This window comes from Stegostoma tigrinum, chromosome 10 (genome assembly GCF_030684315.1).
Source record: "Stegostoma tigrinum isolate sSteTig4 chromosome 10, sSteTig4.hap1, whole genome shotgun sequence".
NCBI classification, from domain to species: domain Eukaryota; kingdom Metazoa; phylum Chordata; class Chondrichthyes; order Orectolobiformes; family Stegostomatidae; genus Stegostoma; species Stegostoma tigrinum.
In genome coordinates this window covers 31,584,598-31,603,273 of record NC_081363.1, presented here as the reverse complement: position 1 = coordinate 31,603,273, position 18,676 = coordinate 31,584,598, and the positions used below count along the sequence as shown (strand labels likewise).

Here is an 18,676-nt window from a genome sequence, read left to right as displayed (position 1 = left end):
GCAAAGGAGCTCCTCCGCAGTCCGATCTTGAGTGGTCACAGCACACAAATATCATTTGAACAGCGTTCTCCAAACATTAGGATGTAGAGGCATCTGACAAGGACACTAATGGGATGCTACTACATGGACATTATACATTGCAATAATTCAGACACTTTGGTGCACGTGCAGTAGCAGATTGTACACGACATGCGTACACGCACAGCAACATGGACTTCTCCACCAACGCCAACCTTCACATAAAAGAAATGCAGCACTGTATTTTGAATAATGGGGTGGATATTTTCCAGTCTTCAGTGTGAATTGAGCAGCTCCTGCACCTTGTATGAGCTAAGGAACCTTGAAAAGTCATTGTGGCTTCTTACAACTATTGTGATTCTAAATTCATCTGATGTTATACTTCACAGCCTTAGTATGATTAATTTGTAATATTGAATAATATGGTTAAGCATGATTATGGCCAGGACTTTTAGTGATTTGCTGTGTTAAATTTATGAGGTCCACATACAGAATTGGATGATAATAGATGTCCTTCATGAGTGTCTGTTTAATGCTAATTCCTCTTGAAGGGCCTCACATCACACAAAAGTAGGTGTCGGTCCCTCAGAGAGAGAAGAAAGGGAAAAAAAAAACTTACTGCAACTGCTCTGGGTATAGTGACAGCCATTTTTAATTTCCATTTTAAACTTGATTTGAATGAGGATGGAAAACCACACAGATAATGCTAGACAGAGTGAAGTGCAGGCTCAGCCTATCAGTTTAGGTAATCCTTCAAACTTTGGTATTCCTTTCTGCCCTGCCCTCCCTCAATACCTTATCGGCTTTGATCTTCTCCACATTCCACAAGACCATAAGATATAGGAGCAGAATTAGACCATTTAGCCCATCATGATTGCTTTGCCATTCAAGCATGGCTGATATGTTTCTCAATCCCATTCTCCTGCCCTTTCCCATAACCTTTGATGCCTTTACTAATCAACAGCCCACCCATCTCTGTCCTAAAGACACTCTATGACTTGGGCTCCACAACCATCTGTGACAATGAGTTCTACAGCTCAACATCCTCTGGCTGAAGACCTTCCTCCTCACCTCAGTTCTAAAGGTTTAATCTTTCTTTTGGAGGCTGTGCCCTTGTGTCCGAGTGTCTCGAAGATTGGTGGAAACATCTCTATCCAGTCCTCTCAGTGTTCTATAAGTTTCAATCAGATCTCCCCTCTTCAGACCTTTCAGCTTTCCCAGCAGCTTCTCCTTCATGATGACTACTGCACTCACCTCTGCCCTGACTCTTCTGACATGTTACTGTTGTCTTTCACTGTGAAGTTTGATGCAAGGTTCTGCTCAGTTTCTCCACCATTTCTTTGCTCCCCATTTCTACTTCTCCAGCTGCCCAATGTCTATGGTTGCCTCTCTTATCTTTCATATATCTAAAACTTTTACAATCTGTTTTTATATTACTATCTATCTTACCTTCATATTTCACCCACATCTTTTTCCATTGTCCTCTGCTGCTTTTTAAAGGCTTCCCACTGATCTTCACACATTGCAAGTGCTTTTCTTTGTTTTTATGCTGTCCCTGACTTCCTTTGTTAGCCATGTTCCCTTATCCTCCCCTTAGTAGGTTTCTTTGTCCTTGGGATAAAGTTCTGCTGTGCCTCCCAAATAAATTCCAGAAACTTCCCATGAATTCCCAGATCATTTGCAATGGACCAGCAGGACTGACTATGGCTCTCTTCCTGGAGTCCTGACTCTGACTGTGTCCAAGCTCCTAGAGTCATAGGATCGTAGAGCTGTACAACACAGAAACACACACTTTGGTTCAACTTGTCCATGCTGACCAGATATCCTAACTTAATCTAGTCCCATTTTCTAGCATTTGGCCCATGTTCCTCAAAATCATTTCTATTCATATACCCATCCAGATGCATTTAAATGTTGTAATTGGGCCTGGCTCCACCACTTCCCCTGGCAGCTCATTCCATACACGCATAACCCTCTGCATGGAAACATTGCCCCTTAGGTCCCTTTTAAATCTTTCTCCTCTCACCTTAAGCCTATGCCCTCTAGTTCTGGGCTCCCCACACCCCAGGGGAAAGACCTTGGTGATTCACCCTATCCATGTCCCTCATGATTTTATAAATCTCTAAAAGATCACGAGTCTCCGACGCTCCAAGGGACATAGCCCCAGGCTATTCAGTCTCTCCCTATAGCTCAAACCCTCCAATCCAGGCAATATCCTTGTACATATTTTCTGAACCCTTACAAGTTTCACAATATTCTTCCTATAGCAGGGATACAAGATTGCACACATTATTTTAAAAACGGCCTAACCAATGACCATAACATAATCTCCCAACTCCTATGCTCAATGTGCTAACCAATAAAGGCAAGCATACTATACAGCACTTTCACTATCCCATCTACCTGCAACTCCACTTTCAAGGAAATATGAACTTGTACTCCAAGGATGCTCTGTTCAGCAACAATCGTCAGGACCTTGTCATTAATTATATAAATCCCGCCCTAATTTGCCTCTCCAAAATGCAGTACCTCACATTTATCTAAATTAAACTCCATCTGTCATTCCTTGGCCCATTGATCCGTCTGATCAAGATCCCGTTGTACTTTGAGGTAACTTCTTCGTTGTTCACTACACCTCCAATTTTAGTGACATCTGCAAACCTACTAACCATACTCCTATGTTCACACCTAAATCATATATATATAAAGGAAGAAAAGCAGTGGACTCAGCACTGATCTTTGCGGCACACTGATGGTTACAGGTCTCCAGTCTGAAAAGTAATCCTCCACCACCACTCTGTCTTCTACCCTCCAGCCAGTTGTGTATCCAAATAGCTATGTCTCCCTGTATTCCATGACTAACCTTGCTAACCAGCCTACCATGAGGAACCTCGTCAAACACCTTACTGAAGTCCATGTAGATCAAGTCCACCACTCTGCCTTCAATCCTCTTCGTTACTTCTTTAAAAAAAACTTAATTTAATGAGACACAATTTCTCATGCATAAATCCATGTTGACTATTCCTAATCAGTCCTTGCCTTTCCAAATACATGTAAATCCTTTCCCTCACAATTCCATCCAACAACTTGCCCATGACTGATGTCAGGCTCACCGGTCTGTAGTGGCACAACGTTAGCCAACCTTCAGTCTTCTGGCACCTCTCCTGTGGCTGTCGATGACACAAGTATCTCAGCAAGGGGCCCAGCAATCATTTCCCTCACTTCCCACAGAGTTCTAGGGTACACCTGATCAGGTCCCAGGGATTTATCTACTTTTATGCACCTCCTCCATTGTAATATGGACATTTTTTCCAAGATAGCGCTGTTTATTTCCCCATGTTCTCCAACTTCTATATCTTTCTCCACAATAAACAAAGGTGCAAAATACTAGTATAGTATCTCCCTCATCTCCTGTGGTTCCACACATAGACAGCCTTGCTAATCTTCAAGGACCCTATTCTCTCCCTAGTTACCTTTTTGTCCTTAATGTATTTGTAGAATCCTTTTGGATTTTCCTTAACCCTATTTGCTAAAGCTATCTCATGTCCCTATTTTGCCCTCCTGATTCCCCTCATAAGTATACTCCTATTGCCCTTATACTCTTCTAGGGATTCACTTGAACCCAGTCATTTACATCGGACATATGCTTCCTTCTTATTCTTAATCAAAACCTCAATTTCTCTAGTCATCCAGCATTCCCAACACCTACCAGTCTTGACCTTCACCCTAACAGGAACATACTGTCTCTGGACTCTTGTTATCTTATTTTTGAAGGATTCCCATTTTCTAACTGACCATTCAGTTGCAAACATTTGCCTCTTGAATTAATATCAGACAACATTCTTGACTTACAGTCCTGACCAAAGAATATCCCTCTTAATAAGACTGAAGGTGATTCTCCTTAGACTTTGTGACATGGCTATTTGTTCAAAGATCATTCAGTGTTTTTGCCATGGAAGCTGCTGGCACACACTGTAGGTGTGATTTTGAAATAGCATGGGGCCATACTTGAACATATCCACTCACTGATCTCTGCCAACAACCATGACAGACCACCTAGTTTTGTGTCTGCGCTATATGCCTGGCAAGTCAGAGATCCAATTAAGTATAAAGTGAATGAGTCAAATGTTCTGAAATGCATCTTGCTTAAATACAGGAGATGGCTGCCTGCCACAATGTGACCAATACAAGGTGTTTGTACACTCCAAAGTAAGGTACAGAAGTGAATAACATTATCCTCAGTGAGTATGCAGTGACGATATGGTGAGGCTGCTGCTTGTCCAATATCATCTTCCAGTAAGATGGCAGTGGAGTAGGGCTTGTGGGCCCGGTGTTTGACCACTCCATCTGCTTTTCTTTTCTTTTCTTTTTTCTCCTCTTATTTTATTTTATTTAACTCTTGGTGAAGGGCTCGGTCGCAGCAAAGGCATCAGCGAGTAAACCCAACAGCGCGGACTCATGGTGGCTTCATTGGAGGCAGGTTCATGAAGACTTCTGCATTGTTGAGGTAGTCCAAGTGCCAACTCATGGCTGTTGCTACGGAGGCGAGTCTGGGTTCCAGGCTCCATCTGATTCCAGCACAGATTCACGGAGGCAGTGACACAGGTGGGTTTGGGCCCAAAATGAGACCCGATGGCATCAGCAGCTACTGAATCAATGAAATGGGCCCGAAGTGGACTCATGGTGGCGGAGATAGTAGGAACTGCAGATGTTGGAGAATCTGAGATAACAAGATGCAGAGCTGGACGAATGCAGCAGGCCAAGCAGCATCAGAGGAGCAGGAAAGCTGACGTTTCGGGCCTAGACCCTGCTTCAGAAATGGGGGTGGGGAAGGGGGTTCTGAAATAAATAGGGAGAGAGGGAGGAGGCAGGTAGAAGATGGATAAAAGGAGAAGATAGGTGTAGAGGAGACAGACAGGTCAAAAAGGCGGGAGTGGAGCCAGTAAAGGTGAGTGGAGGTGGGGAATTAGAGAAGAGATAGGTCAGCCTAGGGAGGATGGACAGGTCAAGGGAGTGGGATGAGGTTAGCAGGTAGGAAATGGGGGTGGGGCTTGTGGCAGGAGGTATGACAGGTTAGGGAGGCAGGGACAAGCTGGGCTGGTTTTGAGATGCGGTCATAGGGTTGGGGGGGGGTGGAGATAGTGGGAGGAATTGTGAAACGTGCGAAGTCCACATTGATACCATTGGGCTGCAGGGTTCCCAAGCGAAATATGAAGTGCTGTTACTGCAAACTTCGGGTGGCATCATTGTGGCACTGCAGGTGGCCCAGGATGGACATGTTGTCGGAGGAATGGGAGGGGGAGTTAAAATGGTTCACGACTGGGAGGTGCAGTTGTTTAGTGCGAACTGAGCGTAGGTGTTCCACAAAGCGGTCCCCAAGCCTCCGCTTGGTTTCCCCGATGTAGAGGAAGCCACACCAGGTACAGTGGATGCAGTATACCACATTAGCAGATGTGCAGGTGAACATCTGCTTGATGTGGAAGCTCTTATTGGGGCCTGGGATGGGGCGGTGGTGGAGGGGGTGGGGAAGGAGGGGGAGGTGTAGGGGCAGGTGTAGCACTTCCTGTGGTTGCAGGGAAAAGTGCCGGGTGTGGTGGGGCTGGAGGGGAGTGTGGAGCAGATTTGGGAGTCACAGAGAGAGTGGTCCCTCCAGAAAACAGACAAAGGTGGGGAGGGAAAAATGTTTTTGGTGTTGGGGTAGGATTGCAGATGGTGGAAGTGACGGAGGATGATGCGTTGGATTTGGAGTTTGGTGGGGTGGTACGTGAGGATGAGGGAGTTCTGTTTTGGTTGTTATTGCAGGGAGGGGGTGTGAGTAGCGTGAAATGCAGGAGACATGGTCGAGGGCATTCTTGACTACGGAGGGGTCAAAGTTGCGGTCCTTGAAAATCAAGGACATCTGAGACGTTTGTGAGTGGAATGTCTCATCCTAGGAGCAGATGTGGCGGAGGTGAAAGAATCGGGAATAGGGGATGGCATTTTTGCTGGAAGGTGGGTGGGAGGAGATATATTCTAGGTAGCTGTAGGAGTCGGTGAACTTGAAATGGATATCGGTTTCCAGGTGGTTGCCGGAGATGTAAACAGAGTTCCAGGAAGGAGACAGAGGTGTTAGAGATGGTCCAGGTGAACTTAAGGTTGGGGTGGAAAGTGTTGGTGACATGGATGAATTGGGAGGAATTGAAAGAGAAGTTGTTGAGGGTGAGGACGAGTTTGGCTAGGCGGATGAGGTTGTCGGTGGAGGGGGAATTGTTGGGCCTGTGGGACAGGAAGAAGCGGTGGGCCTTTAGGCTATTTGCATGAGGAATGCAGGTGTAGAGAGACTGGACATCCATGGTAAAGATGAGGTTTTGGGGACTGGGGAATTGGATGTTTTGGAGGAGGTGGAGGGCGTGGGTGGTGACATGGATGTAGGTGGGGAGTTGCTGGTCCAAGGGGGAGAAAATGGAGTTGAGATAAGTAAACTCCCACAGCTACCTAGAATACACCTCCTCCCACCAGCCTTCCTGCAAAAATGCCATCCCCGATTCCCAATTTCTTTGCTTCTGCCGCATCTGCTCCCAGGATGAGGCATTTCACTCCTGTACATCTCAGTTGTGCTCATTTTTCAAGGGCTGCAACTTACCACCCCACCCTCCAGGTGGTCAAGAACACCTTTGACCATGTCTTCCGCAGTTCCCGCAACTCATGCCTCACACCCCCTCCCCACAATAACAACCAAAAGAGGATCCCCCTCATCCTCACGTACCACCCCACCAACCTCCGGATCCAACAAATCATCCTCCAACACTTCTGCCATCTACAATCCGACCCCACCACCAAAGACATTTTTCCTTCCCCACCCTTATCTGCTTGCCAGAGGGACCACTCTCTCCATGACTCCCTTGTGTGCTCCACACCTGACACATTTCCCTACAACCGCAGGAAGTGCTATACCTGCCCCCACACCACCACGCACCATCCCACCCCCATCCCAGGCCCCAAGAGGACTTTCTACATCAAGCAGATGTTCACCTGCACATCTGCCAATGTGGTATACTGTATCCGCTGTTCCTGTTGTGGCCTCCTCTACATTGGAGAAACCAAGCGGAGGCTGGGGGAACATTTTGCAGAACACCTACGCTTGGTTTGCACTAAACAACTGCACCTCCCAGTCGCAAACCATTTCAACTCCCCCCTCCCATTCCTTAGATGACATGGCAATCCTGGGCCTCCTGCAGTGCCACAAGGATGCCACCCAGAGGTTGCAGGAACAGCAACTCATATTCCGCTTGGGAACCCTGCAGCCCAATGGTATCAATGTGGACTTCACAAGCTTCAAAATCTCCCCTCCCCCTACCACATCCCAAAACGAACCCAACTCGTCCCCACCTCCCTAAACTGTCCTTCCTCCCACCTCTTCCCTCCTCTTACATCAAGCCCCACCCCTATTTCCTACCTACCAACCTCATCCCACCCCCTTGACCTGTCCTCCCTACATCCCCATCTACACTTACCTTTACTGGCTCCATCCCTGCCTCTTTGACCTATCTGTCTCCTCTCCACCTATCTTATCCTCTATCCATCTTCTATCCGCTTCCTTCTCTCCCTCTTTATTTCAGAACCCACTTCCCCTCCCCCATTTCTGAAGAAGGGTCTAGGCCTGAACGTCAGCCTTCCTGCTCCCCTGATGCTTCTTGACCTGCTGTATTCATCCAGCTGTACACCTTGTTGTCTCAAGATAGGTGGAGCTGAGTTCAGTGGGGTAGAAGCAGGCGGAGACAATAGGTCGACCAGGGCAGTCAGGTTTGTGGATTTTGGGAAGGAGATAGAAGTGGGCAGCGTGGGGTTGGGGAAAAATAAGATTGGAGGCTGTGGGTGGGAGGTCATCCGAGGTGATGAGGTTGTGGAGGCTTTGGGAGATGATGTTTTGGTGCTCGGGAGTGGGGTCATGATCAAGAGGCCAGTAGGAGGTGGTGTCAGAGAGCTGGCATCTAGCCTTGGCGATGTAGAGGTCAGTGCGCCAGACTACAATTGTGCCTCCCTTGTCCACGGGTTTTATGGTGAGGTTGGGATTGGAGCAGAGGGAGCCAAGGCCTGCACATCATGCAGGGGAGAGGTTGGAGTGGGAGACAGGGGTGGAGAGGTTGAGGCGATTGATGTCTTGACGGAAGTTGGAGATGAAGATGTCAAGGGAGGGTAGGAGGCCTCGGGGTGGTGTCCGGGAGGAGGGGGTGTGTTGGAGGTGGGAGAAGGGGTCAGTAGAGGGAGGGTTAGGCTCAAGGTTAAAGAAGTAAGCGTGGAGGCGGAGGCAGCAGAAAAACTGCTCAACGTCCAAGCATCAGAGATAATGGGAACTGCAGATGCTGGAGATTCCAAGATAATAAAATGTGAGGCTGGATGAACACAGCAGGCCAAGCAGCATCTCAGGAGCACAAAAGCTGACGTTTCGGGCCTAGACCCTTCATCAGAGAGGGGGATGGGGGGAGGGAACTGGAATAAATAGGGAGAGAGGGGGAGGCGGACCGAAGATGGAGAGTGAAGAAGACAGGTGGAGAGAGTGTAGGTGGGGAGGTAGGGAGGGGATAGGTCAGTCCAGGGAAGACGGACAGGTCAAGGAGGTGGGATGAGGTTAGTAGGTAGCGGGGGGTGCGGCTTGGGGTGGGAGGAAGGGATGGGTGAGAGGAAGAACCGTCCAAGCATGACTGGTATTCGTTGATATCGGGTTGGTGGGGGAACAAAGGTGAGCCTCTTACTGAGGACTAACCGTCCGTCCTCAGTGAGGGGGTGGTCTGGGGAGATGGTGAAGACTTGGCAGGGCTGGGTTGTACTGTATCGTCTGGAGCTGCTGGCTGTGGAAGTGGTGGGCGCAGCGACACCGGCGGTGGGTGGAGTGACGTTGGCATTGGCGGTCGGCGGAACGGGGTAGGCAGTGGGAGGAGCAGAGTCGGTTGGTTAGTTGTGGATGTTGGTTGTGGCATCAGCAGCAGTGTCAATGGCGTTTGCCGTCCTGGAAGTGTTGTACCCAGCAGCAGCCGACGTGTCATCATCCGTGGGTGTTCTGACAGTGGTCAAATGGCCAATGGCAGCAGGCACATTGTGGGGAAGGATCTGGGAAGGGTAGGGGATTTGCGGGGGCGGAGGAGGCCTGTGTTGGGCGGCGGGCACCAGTAAGTTTAACCAGTAATTATGGTTTTTAGTGTCCAATAAAGCTGAGTAAAATTGAGAGCTCAGGTTGTGGATCCTGCGAAGAATGAAAAACAGGAGAGGTCCTTTGCAGGTCTGGGAGAGGGAGGCTCTGAGCTGGGGTAGGCTTGATTGTAGTGCCAGGAGATGTCAGCACATTGCTATTGTGTTTCAGGGGTCCCAGGGAGAAACATTTTTTGAAGGATCTCAATGTTCTGAATGTAGCAGTTGTCACAGTTGGGACAAAATTGGGAAGGCCTAAAAGTGGACTATAGTCCACACCTCCTAGTCATGAACCATTTCAACTCCACCTCCTGTTCCTCAGACGACATGTCCATCCTGGGCCTCCTGCAGTGCCACAATGATGCCACCCGAAGGTTGCAGGAACAGCAACTCATATTCCGCTTGGGAACCCTGCAGCCCAAGGGTATCAATGTGGACTTCACAAGCTACAAAATCTACCCTCCCCCAAACGCATCCCAAAACCAGCCCAGCTCAAACCCTCCTCCCTAACCTGTCTTTCCTCCCACCTCAAGCCCCACCCCCATCTCCTACCTACTGACCTCATCCTGCCCCCTTGACTTGTCTGTCCTCCCTGGACTGACCTATCCCCTCCCGAACTCCCCACCTACACTCACCTTTACCGGGTCCACCCCCGCCTCTTTGATCTGTCTGTCTCCTCTCCAACTATCTTCTCCTCTATCCATCTTCTAACCACCTCCCCTTCTCACCCTATTTATTTCAGAATCCCCTCCCCCCCCCCCCCCCCCCCCCACTTCTGAAGAAGGGTCTAGGCCCGAAACGTCAGCTTTCCTGCTCCTCTGATGCTGCTTGGCCTGCTGTGTTCATCCAGCTCTACGCCTTGTTACCTCATGGTGGCGGAGTTGAATTTGGGCCAGTGCAGTGCCTGGCTGCATTGGTGGTGTCTGCATTGGCAATGTCCATTGAAATATCAACAGTGACAAGGTTGACACTATTTCTTTGTTTTTCTGCCTTGATATTCTGTGTTTTGGTTTATTTTTCAGTGTTTCAAAACGGTGTCAGAGAAGAGAGTGGCAACACTATACACCACTTTTCATTGCATTTTTATAACAAGATACACACAATAATAACTCAAATTAAATAAAAATCTTTGTGGGCGGAGTTTGCCAGCAGTACGGCGCACGTGCTAGAAACTTCCAGATTAATAATTAATTAAGTGAGGGAATGCTAATTTCGAGGAAGTGATAATGGATCCAGGTCAAATAAATTGGACTCACAAGTGCTTGGGCTGACAAGTGGCATGTAATATTCACATCACATGAATGTCGGGCAATGACCAGCTCCAAAAGGAGACAATCAAAAGTGTTACCATTACTGAACCCTCCATTATCAACATCCTTAGGGTTACCATTGACCAGAAACTCAACTGGACTCATCACATAAACACAAAGGCTACGATAAAAGTCTGAAGGTGGCGGTGAAGTAAGACTTCTGAGCCAGAGATCGATTGCTCAGTGTGTTTCTTTTCTTTCTTTACATATCTTTTATCTTTTTCCTCTTTTTCCCCCTCACGTCTTTGGGTGACATCAGCAATGTCTGGGGTGAAAGCCAGCACAGACCCCTGGTCACAGCGTGCACTCAGACCCCCAGCCTCGGGGTGAAGCCCATCACGACCTGATATTGGCAGGGCTGTTATTCTGAACTCTCATTTCTCTATTTGTTCCAAATTTATTTTGGGCTTTTTTATTTATTTATTGTTCTATTTTTTTTCCTCTTAAGAATCTGCACCTAGGTACATTGTTACCAAACATGGTGCCATAAGTGGTAACTTGTAAACCTTTCACTGTACTCATGGGAGTACATAGGACAATAATGCTAACTCTTATTCTTCTTGAGAGAGCAGGTCAAAATCTAAGAACACTGTGGTGAGTAACTCATCTCGTGACTTGTTAAAGCCTGTCCAAAGGCACAATAGAATACTCCCCACTTACCTGGATGAATGCAGCTTCAACAAAATTCAAGAGGCTTGACACCATCCAGAACAATGCAGCCCCCTTAGCTGACACCACAATCACAAGCATCCACCGTGGAAATTCAGATCTTTAGAAAGCACATTCCAAATCCGCAACCACTTCCATCTAGAAGGATAAGGGCAGCAGATACATGGGAACACCACCGTCTGAAAATTCCCCTGCAAGCCAGTCACAATCCTGATGTGGAAATATATCATCAACACTTCGCTGTCGCTGGGTAAAAATGCTGGAATTCCTTCCCCAAGGGCATTGTGGGTCAACCTGTCGCATGTGGACTGTAGTGGTTCAGGATGGTAGCTCACTCCCACCTTCTCAACGGCAACTAGGGACAGACAATAAATGCTGGCCAGCCAGCGATGTCCATGCCCCACAAGTGAAAGCAGGTAAAAAAGGAGAAAGGTAGGCAAACCAATCTAGAGCTCCTCAATGATGTGATAAATATTAAATTGAAGAAGAACACGTGTACTCATGACAAATGTCAGGTGATAATACAATGAAGGACCAGGCGGAATATAGTAAGTTCAGGGGGCGAGTGAAGAAGCAAAGGAAAATAAGGACAGAATCTGAAAAACAGACTTCCAGTTAATGTAAAAGAAAGTTCCAAAAAACCCTATAGGCATCTAAATAGTGAAAGGGTGGTAAAAGATGGAGTAGGGCCAATTAGGGGACTGAAAAGGTTATTTACGCAGGGAGGAAGGGAGGGACTGTAACTAAGGTATTAATTGAATACTTTGTGTCTGTCATTACAAGGAAGGTGATAGTATCCAGCCTACTCGACATTCATGAACACAGCAGGCCAAGCAGCATCTTAGGATCACAAAAGCTGACGTTTCGGGCCTAAACCCTTCATCAGAAAAGCTTTTCTGATGAAGGGTCTAGGCCCGAAACGTCAGCTTTTGTGCTCCTATATTGCTGCTTGGCCTGCTGTGTTCATCCAGCCCCACACTTTCATATCTCGGATTCTCCAGTATCTGCAGTTCCCATTATCTCTACTCGACATTCATGTTGTGCTTCTCACGTTGCTGAAACATCCCATACCATTGTTGTTCAGAACTTACACATGGAGTGGGAGTGATACTGCTGTAACCTTCTGTTCATCTTTACACACCTCTGTGAAAGTCCTGAAGTCCTGTGGGAGAAACAGGACATTTTGTGTTCTCCTAAAATGGTTGCAAAAGTACTGCTTCATATAGTGTGTTTCTTTTTTCTTCATTTATTCATTCATGGGATGAGGGTGTTGCTGGCAAAGCCAGCATTTATTGCCCATTTCTAATTGCCCAGAGGGCTGGTAAGAGTCAACCACATTGCTGTGGGTCTGGGGTCACATATAGCCAGACCAGATAAGGATAGCAGTTTCCTTCCCCAAAGCATGTTAGTGAACCAGATTGGATTTTCCTGACATTGACAATGGATTCATGGTCACGACTAGATTCTTAATTTCAGATATTTATTGAATTCAAATTCCACCATCTGCCGTGGTCGGATTCGAACCCAGGTCCCCAGAATGTTGTCTGGGTCTCTGGATTAACAGCCTAGCAGTGATATCACTGGGCCAATGCTTTCTCTTTTAAAGGTACCTTAGGCCTTTAAATCCTTCAACAGGACTTACTTCATAATGAGGGCCTAAAATATGCCTGGAGTTAGAGCATTCTGCCCCACCTTGTCAGAATTTTGAAATGCTCAGGTAAATATAAATCAACTTCCGCTTGTTTTGATTCAACAATATCGTTTATATTGTGAGGCTGCTGAAATGAATTTCACATCACCCTAGCCTTGAAGTTATATACTGTGGACAGATATACAGCTCAGAGCATTAATACAAATCACAGAGTTGTACAAGAACAGAAAACATGTTTAAAATTAATTTAGCCAGTCTCAATAACAGATGTGAATCTGTCAATCTTGTACATTTCAAAATGGTCGTCACTAACTTTTTTTTTAAGACCAAACATTTATAAATGTGTTTTCAATGTATCATTTTACTCACGGTCTTTCTTTGCCTCCTGTTACAATTAGGCCATCTCGTAATGTGGTGTACATTGTGAAAACAGGCCCATTATGTGCTTTGGCTACAATTCGGACCAGAAGATGCTCTCTCCAAGCATAAACGTCTCCACTGATTGTACCAGTGAATGTCAAATTATTCTGCAAAATGACAGACCGGTTTTAATATAGTGACTGAAAATAAATCAAGACTTATATATACATATTTAATATCATTTGTTTTAAGTTTGGATTTCAAATGACATGTTGTCTGTCACATTCTGTGTGTCTGAAGAGTTTAATTAATTTGTGAGTATTTCTGTTGCCATGAAGATTTCTTAGAAAATAGTTTGTGTGCGCTAGCATTCAGAACAGAGGGTGCAGAGGAGATTTACCAGGATGCTGCCTGGACTGGAGGGCAGGTCTTATGAGGAAAGGTTGAGGGAGCTCGGGCTTTTTTCATTGGGGCGAAGAAGGATGAGAGGTGACTTGATAAAGGTTTATGAGATGATGAGAGGCATAGAGAGAGTGGATAGTCAGAGACTTATTCCCAGCACGAAAATGATTGTTATGAGGGGGCATAATTTTAAGGTGGTTGGAGCAAGGTATAGGGGAGATGTCAGAGGTAGGTTCTGCACACAGAGTGGTGGGCGTGTGGAATGCACTGCCGGCACGACATTGTGGGCCGAAGGGCCTGTACTGTGCTATGTTCTTTGTAATGGTGTTTTGTGTAGCTTAGGTGTGTTAACAACTTGAGCAAGACAAACAATTGCACATCAAGGTTTCTGTTAGAAATTTCTGGACTTGATTTTCTTTAAGCTTGGGGAAGTACCCATAATGCAGAGAGCAAGACCTTTCAGTTTCAGGCAGTTCGACAGAAATTGTTGGATGAAAATTTAAGTATAACACAGTGATCCTGAGAAAGGGAGATGGCGGTTAGATTTGTTAACACTAAATTAGCTTCGTGTAAAGGGTCTAGTGACAGTCCTAGGCCAGAAATATTTGAATAAAACTCTGAAGAGGTTATTTGAAGCCCAGAACATTTAAATTCAGATGTATGAAAGTTCCAGGAAAAGATTATTAATTTTCCAGACTGGGACTTGAAGTCACGGTTACCTAAGGCTTATTTTGAGGTGTTGGAGAGATTTTAAATCTGGGTGAGTGTGGTACAAAGGGTACTTATGGCTACTACAAGATCTACAAAAGACTAACTTTTGATTTGATTTCACTTTCAAGTAAAATCTAACACGTGTCTGCACATGTACATGCCATGTCAGCATCAATTTTATTGTGAAAGTACTTACAGCTCCAAAAGCTACAGCAAGCATTGTTTGCATCCTAGCATCTTCAATTGAACTTAAATTGCCTTTTTTGCTCTGTAGAGCTTTGCCAGCAAAAGTCCAAAACCGCACATGTTTCATTCCCACTGATACAAATTGAGTGTCTGAATCAGGCCTGAATTCTGCAACAAAAATTCTCTTGGTGTGACCACTTTTACTGGCAACTTTGGTACCTAAAGGAACGAAACAGTAAAAATGATGCAAGTAAAAGTCTGAAATATTGTCCAATTCGTAATTAGCATACTAGAAATTTTAATATTTAAACTTTGACATTTAAGATATGACAATGTTAATATAACCACTTGAAATGTATTCTTCTGTTATTTTCTACAAATTCAAAAATTGCTGATCTGCTGACTCATGAAAATGTAATGATCAAAAGGTAACTGGAACGATGATTTACATGTAACCTCTTGTTTCACCTCACCTTCTTGCCACCTCCAGACAGTGATGGTGTTTTGAGGGTCTAGCCCTACTGAAAGCAGCAGTTTGCCTGTGGCACTAAAACTGACAGAGCAGACACCTTTTGAATGGTAACAACGGAGCACAGAATGTGTCTGCTTGGTTGTAGCATCCCAAATATGAATCAATGGGGCAGCACCTGGGAAAAAAATACTACAATCAGTGGTAAAATCTACAAAATGGTACCAATTTTTTTGTACCATTGCAAGGAGTTATTATTCCATCCTGATCTTCAGTTCCAGAATAATTAATTTTGAATTGACAGTGTATGAAGGTTTGCTGTAATAATAGTTGAATAAACTGCATTAACATAGTAAATACAAACACTATTTTTTTAAAATTAAGGTGTTTTACTCCGGTTTGGACAATGTTGTGTTTCAATTCCTAATATGTACAATTAAAATTTTAGACTTGATTATTTCACTACATTAAGTATCACTAAAATACTCACTGGGGAAGTACATCTGTCATGTAAAATTTGTTTCAATTATTTTTAAATAATCTTATATTTGCATATTCTTACATGCTTTATGAAATCTCAAATCTTGAGATGCTGTTCCTGCATTTAGCATCGGAAGTAGTGCAAATAATGAGTGCTAAATAGAAAACTAAATGCAATATAGAACTTAGAAGTGATTTTGATGTAGTGATACTTTTGCAATAACAATTCTTTTACAGTATTAGATAACATGATGATGTATTTCATTATTTTTATTGTAAGCCCTATCACCAGTTTAACTAGAAAGAGCATCTCAGTTCAATAGCTTAAGTCATGTGTTGGTAATTGTTTTATGCAGTGAACAGGAAAGCACAGGTTTTGTTAAAGCATTGCCTAACTACATCCAAGAGGAACAGAAGAGTCATTAGCCAATGACATTTGAAAAATTGGCAGGTTTCAATAGGCCAAATAATATAATAATTTTACACCTTAAAGTTTGTTTTTATCAACACTAATTGTTTTCAAAAACATGATAACTTGCTTCATCAACTTGCTCCAACATCCTCCTGTTTTTGAGTTCTCCAATGCATGCTGACTTACAATTCCCAAATCAAAGCTTTTGGATTGCAAGGAATTGAGTGATAATGAACAGCAATTGATAGCAGACTAAGCAGTCAACAAAAAATATTCAATTATACACCTTCATGGGGTCTATTCCCCTAATTGTTTTATTTTATATAGAAAAACAAGGCAATTTCGATACCAGTCGGACACAACAAATTGTACTTATAAAGCATCTTTAACATCCCAAGGCATTCACAAAAGGTAACAGTGTTCCATGTTTGATTCCATAGGTCTAACTCTTCCGTTGCATAGCATTTGTTAGTACTCAAATAAATTCTTAAATTTTGTGATAGACAGCTTTTACTTTCAACTTTTCTTTTGATGTATTTTAAGCAATGAAGCTACATAATCCTTCAAAATCTATTTGATTTATTATCAGCATTGTAACCAGGATTTAGCTTAACAGCAGTGATTTATTTAAAAACCTCATTATGGTTCTTATTGCTGTCTGCTTCTTACATGGAAATTGGATATAGTATTCACTAATAATAAGAGGCATTAGCTTCCAAAGATGCCAGTGAAATTATATTTGATCTTAATGAATCATGGAAACCATGATTTACAATTAACCAATCTAAGCAAATTACACAGAGACATTGAAAACAGGAACAGAAGTAGGCCTCTGGGCCCAATGAGCCTGCTCCACCATTCAACAGAACATGGCTCATCATCCAGCTCAGTATAGTGTTCCTGCTTTCTCTCCATACCTTTTAGCCTGAAGAACTATATCTAACTCCTTCTTGAAAATATACAATGGTTTATCCTTTCTGTGGCAGAGATTCCCACAGTCTCACCACTCTATGGGTGAAGACATTTCTCCTCATCTCAGTCGTAAACGGTGAGCCCCATATCCTTATACTGTGACCACAGTCTGAATGACTAAACTTCGACTTTTTTCTGATGTGTGAATGCTTCTTGGGCATACAACCTTTTACAGGCATAATCTATTGCATCTTGGGAATATTATTTATTATAAAAATATAGGCTACATTCTGCAATGTATTTGAAGTGAAGGATGGAGGCCAAATATTTTAGATTTCTTACCTGACATATCAGCAGAATCACCTTTAAGATATATCACAGCCAAGGACAGAAACAAAATACAATACAAAAACAACAAAAATAACAAAAAACCACAGTTAGAGTGAAACAGACTGTAAGTACTGGTAAATATTGAAAAGCATGCCTTCACTATAAGCTGTATCAATTGAAATAGTTTAGAATTAGTGTTGCTCTTTCTGGATATCTATCAGTACTTAAAAACATACAGTAAAAAAAAACACCAAAATGGTTACAATAAACAGATGTCAGCTTCACCTGCAGGCCTGTGAACATATTTTTCATTGAAGGTTCTAGGCATGCTACCACATTCCTGGATATCCTTATATGTCAAAAAATAATTTCCATGTCATTTTGGTTACAAAAAATGCAACAAAGTTGCTTAGCTCGTCAAGACGAAGTTGCACTACAGTGCCAGAATCTCAGGATAAAGGATGTGTCACTTGGAGCTGAGATGGGTGAAATTTCTTCAGAGAGTCGTGAATCTTTGGAATTCTCGATCTGGGAGAGCTGTGGATCCTCAGTTACCAAGTATATTGAAAAAACAGATCAACAGTTTCTTGACCAGCAAGGGATGCAGGAATAGTATGGGGAAGTGGAGATAAAAGATTAGTCATCTTGACGAATGACAGAACAGGCTCAGATGATCCACCCCAGCTCTTTTGCATTGCAGCTAGGCCAATGGGGGTGATCCAGTGGAAACTATTTTTACTTACACTGTAGACAATTAAAATAATCTCAGATTGTTGTACATCTCCAGGAAATAAATCTGTCTGAATTAATAATCTTATATTTGACTGTGTTTTATGATTGATCAAAAAAAGGTGGTTCTAATTTTACTGCCATCAACTTTGAATGTATGACAAAATCTGTGAAACAGCCAGCCATCCTACACTTTAATAATACACAGTTCACACTTAGCAAATAACTAGCCAATTCACTTGAGAAATAAAGAAATGTATCACTTTTGCAGCTATGTAATCAGCAAATAAGAAACATTAATGAAATGGTCAAAAAAACCCATTTAAAATTACTTTGACCCAGAAAACCCGAATGGACAGCATTCTTCTGAAAGTGGAGATGATCTTTCAGGTCAGGCAAGTGGACTGAAAGCATTGCTAGAAAGAGGACAGTTCAATTCTGCTTCAGGTTGACTGAAAGTCACCTGTGAAAGTGATTAAAATATAAGACAATTTGGAAACAAAAAAAGAGGAAGATAAAAATGTAGAATAGTGTTTCTGACTGATTTGAGCATTCGAAAGGTATTATTGCAGCTCATTGGAATGAATGAAATTTGCAAATTTTAAGGTAGGGGTAACTTTCTCCAGTCATAATGAAATCAAAAATGTATTCTTCATAAATGTGTAAAACTTTGTTACAAAATAAACAGAAAGAATTTGTAGTCGGTTAAGGATTCTAGACGAATGCCAGAAGAAGTTTAGATTAGAGTATGAATAAATATTGATATTAGTCTGACAGATAGTAGGAACTGCAGATGCTGGAGAATCTGAGATAACAATGTGTAGAGCTGGATGAACACAGCAGGCCAAGCAGCATCAGAGGAACAGGAAAGC

General features: G+C 43.7%; 1 protein-coding gene across 4 annotated transcripts in view; it reads right to left on the bottom strand.

Moving 5' to 3' along the window:
* eml5 (EMAP like 5) overlaps positions 1-18,676 on the bottom strand; it is a 222,168-nt gene that overhangs the window by 20,782 nt on the left and 182,710 nt on the right. For 2 of the 4 annotated variants that reach the window (XM_048538474.2, XM_048538472.2), the window contains exons 31-34: positions 17,088-17,108; positions 14,946-15,119; positions 14,483-14,691; positions 13,183-13,340 (exon numbers count right to left, since the gene is read on the bottom strand). In XM_048538474.2, coding sequence (XP_048394431.1) covers positions 13,183-13,340; positions 14,483-14,691; positions 14,946-15,119; positions 17,088-17,108 — 562 coding nt within the window. Of the gene's footprint in view, positions 1-12,253; positions 12,325-13,182; positions 13,341-14,482; positions 14,692-14,945; positions 15,120-17,087; positions 17,109-18,676 lie in introns of all 4 variants that reach the window. The other 2 variants (XR_009446227.1, XM_048538475.2) reach the window with 2 other exon arrangements.